Here is a 5267-nt window from a genome sequence, read left to right on the forward strand (position 1 = left end):
TAACCGTGAAAAGTGTTTATAAATTCGTTTGTTTGAATTTCTGTTTTTTTTTCCTCTATTTTTTTTTTTTTGTTTTGTTTTGGTTTGCCAAAACGTATCGAATTTTAATTGAGTGACAGAGGGAAACCAAATTATAACGAACCGAACGAGAGAAAAAAGAAGTGAACACACAAAATAGTTAGTACATATTTACGTACCATATATTGTATTATATATTGGTATATATTGGTTTGAATAAATAAACGCTGCAACTGGAATAATGCCGCGCATACGGGTAAATAATACAAAATAGGTTTAAACCCATATAATTGTTATCGAACTCACTGAAAGTTGGCAATCAAATATTGATAATGATATAAATCATCGCCCATTCTGATTATTTCCGCTTGATTGCAATGCCATCGAATGCATTTGGATAATCGAAGGGAGATAATTCTATAAAATGTTAGCGAATCGATGGCGCGCATTCATTATTAATTAAAGTTAACAAAATTAAAGGGGGGACAATAAAAGATAATGGACAGTTTATCATTTATTTAGTTCAGAGGTTGTTTCCATAATCCCGCTGCTTTAAAATAAACAAATAAAATATTTAATAATAAGTATTGAAATAAAATAACAAACAGTTTTTGAAAACATGTAAGATTTTAGTAAATCTTGTACTAAATAGTTATTTATCTGATTTGGAACATGATTTTAAATTTCAGTAACCTTAAAGGCAAAGATATATTTGATAAGTAAAATAGGAATCCTCTCACTGTTTCACAAATTCTAAACACTTTTAAAGCCAGTCACTAAACTTTCAACCAAAACCGCGCAAATTATGCCATCATAGATGAACCCATCCATCCATCCAATTTGACTAACTAACCGCCATAAATCCATCCGACTCATTTCTCATCTCGAAAGATCAGATCAGATTTACTGCCATGTAAATAATAACCGCGAACGGATTGGAGTGGATTGGATTGCCAATGTTGCCTCAAATACAATTTAACCGGATGGATGGATGGATGGATGGAATATGGAATGGTGTTCAGAGCTATGCGGCTTATTAATAATTACCTTTATGCCAGGTTCATTGTACATCGCTTGGCTTAATTACGAGTATTAGTTATTAATCGCGTGTGCAGCGGATAAATAAAAAATAATGCGAATGTGTGACGAGAGCGGAAAACAATTGTACGTCGGTGAATACAAATTCCATAATTGCATATAAATCAATTCAATCAAATTAAGTATTATTATGAATTGCAGAGCAAATATATTTTTAATCGCACGCGTTTTTCCAACATTAAATCCACTAAATTAACAATAAGAAATCTAGGGGAGAATTGCCAACTTTATGGGTTCATTTCGATTTGATTTAATGCGATTTGCTCTTTAATGTTGGCCAGGTATTGGTCATTTTGGCCTGCTGCTGCTGCCTTTTGGCCAACTGCCGGGCGGAGGATATTGCGGCGGTGTCCGCCAAGGTCGCCGACAAGGTCGAGGACGCAGCCACTACCAAGTTGACCCCGAGTGTAGTCGAGGACTCGAAGAGCAAGACGGAAAAACGCGACTCTTCGGACCAAACAGGCAAGTCGGGAAAATTGATTACGATTTTAGTTTGGCAAAAGGTCATCGTAAAATAACAAATCAACAGGAAGTATTTCAATCTGAAGTTGGCCATAAAATCTAAATTAAAACAAACTAAGTGATTTAATTAAAAATTTTATTTTATTTTGAGTTATAACCTGCAATAATTGTACACAGAAATGGGAATAATAACCCAAAAATATTACTAGATATATTATATTATATAAGGTAACCTATTAAATAGTTTTAACTTTGAAGGCTAAAATAACAAAGGTTAGGTGACTTTTTTAAATCGTATAAAATATCTTTGCTAAAGAAAGAAAAACATTTTTTTGGAAAACAAGTAAACAATTTTTAAAGAGTTTCCAAAACAATTCCAAAATAAAGGAATCTTTTTAGCCACAGTTTTGTTGCTTTACATATATTGCTATGCACTTTTTTCCTTTGCTGAATGTACACCCTGAAATCAGATTATATAGCTTATATAGCTTATGGTGCGTCTTAGACCCACAATGAAGTTATATTTGGCTCGCCGCATTCCTTGCCAGTGGAGGTGCATTTGATTCGCCGATTATGGCCTTCATTGATTTGTGATGCCGAATGGCAAGATCGACTAACTGCAACTCCGGCCGCAAGTTGATTGATTGTCAGTGTTTGCAGTTTGCCGCTTGCCGCTTGCAGGTTGCAGTGTTTGCAGTTTGCAGTTTGCAGTTTGCATCGAATGACCGCAAATTTTCGCCAGCAGGTTCGCCGTTCGCGGGTTTGTTGTCGAGCAGAGAGTCGCCATTTAGGCCGATTTACCACCCAACCAGCGGCCATTTCGAGGCGGAGACGCCGACGCCCATCTTTGGACCCACCACGCTGCGATACACGGCAGCTGAGGCGGCAGTTGCACCACCGGCACCACCGTCGCCACCGCCGCTGCCACCACAGGTATGTTGTATGTTTCCAGTAGCGCTTTTGGGCGAAAACCACAGCACACACACACACACACACACAGACACACAGACAGACGCAGGCACTTAATTATCACTGCTTTAGGCCACCTTCTTTGGCCAGAAGCACCGCTTCAGCTTCGCAGTGCCGCCGCAAGTGGAGCCCTTTCAGCGGCAAGTGGCATTCAAGCAGCCGCCGCCGCCGCAGTTGCAGTTGCAGCTGCAACCACAACCGATTTTCAATTACGGCGAACTTGAGCCGGAAACGGGTGCCACATACGCCGCACCACTGACCCATCAGCAACACCATCCGCAGCAGCAACAGCAGCAGCCGCAGCAAGTGGCGCATCAAGCGAAGTACTTGCAACAGCCGCAGCAGAAGCAGCGAATTCAGTACATAATTGCCATTCCGCTGTCGTACATGCGGCAGTTGCAACAACAGCAGCAACAGCAGCAGCAACAGCAGCAGCAGCAGCACCAACTGCTGCTGGCACCACCCACCACTAGTGCTGGTGGCAGCACAGCCAGCGCTGCACCACCCGGTGGCAGGCATTCGTCGGTGGTGCAAGTGTTGGGTCCCTTGGCCCGCGATCATCAGGGTCAATACAAGCCGTATTACCAATCGGATGCGGCAAGTGCACCACTCGCTGGGCCCACTGCACCACTGATCCACCAGCCGTACCTGCAGATACCCACCACTTTGCTCATGGCCACCGCCCAGCAAATCCAGCAGCACCACCAACAGCAACAGCAGCAGCAACAGCAACAGCAGCAGCAGCAGCAACAAGCGGTTTACGCCAAGGTCGCTGGCACACCGACCGCACCACCCACCTACCAGCCCACCCAGCTAGTCTACCAGCCAGTCGCCGCCCCACAGGCGCACCACCACCAGCCGCAGATCCAGCTGCAACTGCAGCGCATCTTCCTGCAGCCGCCGCATCCGCAGCAGTCCACCATTTACGCCGAGCAGCCGGGTCCGCTTTATGGTGAGTAGACTAAGTCATCCCCGTTTGACCTCCGGTGATTGATGCACTGGGAGAAAAGGTGGGGTACATCAGCAGGTACATTAGCGGAAAAAAAGCTTTTAAAAACAATTATTTCTGTAGTGGAAAATTAGTGTGAAAAATAATGAATTTTAAAATACGAAATATAAAAGAGGTAACAAAAGAAAAAGAAAATAAACACCCGTGTGATTTTAAATAATTTGTAATATCTTGAAAAATGTATGTTTGTAAAATACTCGTATATTAAATACATGCATATACATTCTGAAACAAATTGCCAGTAATTTTCGAGACACGCTAATAAATATATAAATTAAAACAGGGGTAACACTTGAAAATCACTAGGCTATAAGCATCAAATTATATGGCTAACAAATTTCCCCCTCACCATATTTAAAATGAAATCAAAAAGGCGGTTTCATATAGCCTATTAATAGTGGATATTAAATCAGAGGAGCAATTTGAAATCGTCCGTATATTGTACAGATTAAAGCTAAAAGAAAGTATTTCTAATAAGCTTAGATTAAATTGTATAAGCATTCTCTCTTTGTGCAATATTTTCGATTTTATCAAAGAAATATTATAGTTCATTGAACACTTGCAATCTAATTTGATACGTATTTCATCAAACTTTTTTCCTCATCCGTGTAAGGGTAACAGATAATTTCTGATTCAAAGAGCAGCAAATCCACAAAAGAAACCACCCCAAACGATATTGCACCCCGTTTATTGCCCCAAAAATCGGTGGCACAACCAATTAGCCGACTGAACCGATTGTCAAAGGCCGTTGGGGCATTGGATTAAACCCTGCCACCTGAAGTTTCAAAACCACTTGATTCGTTTTCCCCTTTCAGCGTATCCACTGCAGCAGCAACACCAACACCAGCAGCAACAGCAACAGCAACAGCAGCAATACCAGAAGCCGCAGCAGCAACAGTCCTTGAAACACTCGCAGCAGCAGCACCAACAACTGCAACAGCAGCAACACAAATACTCGCCAGTTGCGCCGACAGCGGCGACAACATCAACATCATCATCAACAACAACAACGACAACGAGCACGGCGGCAACATCGCAGGCAGCTGCAACGGCAACACGTCACCAGCACTTGCCGGTGGTGCACTATAATCCCATTTACGTGCAGGCGCCACCCGACCAACAACAGCAGCACCATCTGCAGCAGCAACAGCAACAGCAGCAACAGCAACATCAGTTCGCCATATTGCCACGTTTTAGCAACAATAACCCGAGCAAGCTGCACGAATCGGCGGCGTCTCCCATTCACGTGGTCAGATTGTCGCCGGCGAATGGTCCGCCGATCCATCACTACCATCATTACCAGCCGGCGTCGCTGTTGCAGCCGCTGTACACCCAGGCAGCTCCCGTCTCCCTTTCCGTTTCCGGTTCGGGTTTGGGTTCGAGCTTGAGCTCGGGATCGAGCAACCTTATAACGGGGCCAACACCCCAGCCACTGATGACCGCAGCTGCGCCGGCCATCATTCCGTACTTCAGCCATCCGGGCGCCGTGCATTATGGCACGCACTTGTACCAGCCGGGAGCAGCAACGGCCCTGGGTGCAACAGCAACATCTGGACTGGGTGGAGCAACAGGGGGAGGAGTTGCCGTTGCAGGAGGAGCGGCAGGAGCAGCAGCAACAGGACATAGGGTGGCAGGAGCAAGGCAACAGGCGACCGCAACAAGTGGGGGACAGCTGCCAGGTGACGGCAACAATATTGTGAAATATCCCTAA

At 44.0% G+C, this 5267-nt stretch overlaps 1 protein-coding gene across 1 annotated transcript; it reads left to right on the forward strand.

The window, feature by feature from the left end:
* The first annotated feature begins 259 nt into the window (after positions 1-259).
* On the forward strand, positions 260-5267 carry LOC108088558 (histone-lysine N-methyltransferase 2D). Its single transcript, XM_017186405.1, has 5 exons — positions 260-274; positions 1398-1578; positions 2324-2511; positions 2638-3499; positions 4372-5267. Exons 1-5 carry the CDS (start codon positions 260-262, stop codon positions 5265-5267), a joined length of 2142 nt encoding a protein of 713 aa, XP_017041894.1.

Source organism: Drosophila ficusphila, unplaced genomic scaffold (genome assembly GCF_018152265.1).
Source record: "Drosophila ficusphila isolate 14025-0441.05 unplaced genomic scaffold, ASM1815226v1 contig_198, whole genome shotgun sequence".
Classification (NCBI taxonomy): domain Eukaryota; kingdom Metazoa; phylum Arthropoda; class Insecta; order Diptera; family Drosophilidae; genus Drosophila; species Drosophila ficusphila.

What these genes read in the sequence shown, in the direction of transcription:
- LOC108088558 (XM_017186405.1), top strand. An exon ending in CGACTCTTCGGACCAAACAG is followed by an intron (nt 1,579 to 2,323) that starts GCAAGTCGGGAA and finishes TTTCGCCAGCAG; the next exon opens with GTTCGCCGTTCGCGGGTTTG. An exon ending in GCAGCCGGGTCCGCTTTATG is followed by an intron (nt 3,500 to 4,371) that starts GTGAGTAGACTA and finishes TTCCCCTTTCAG; the next exon opens with CGTATCCACTGCAGCAGCAA.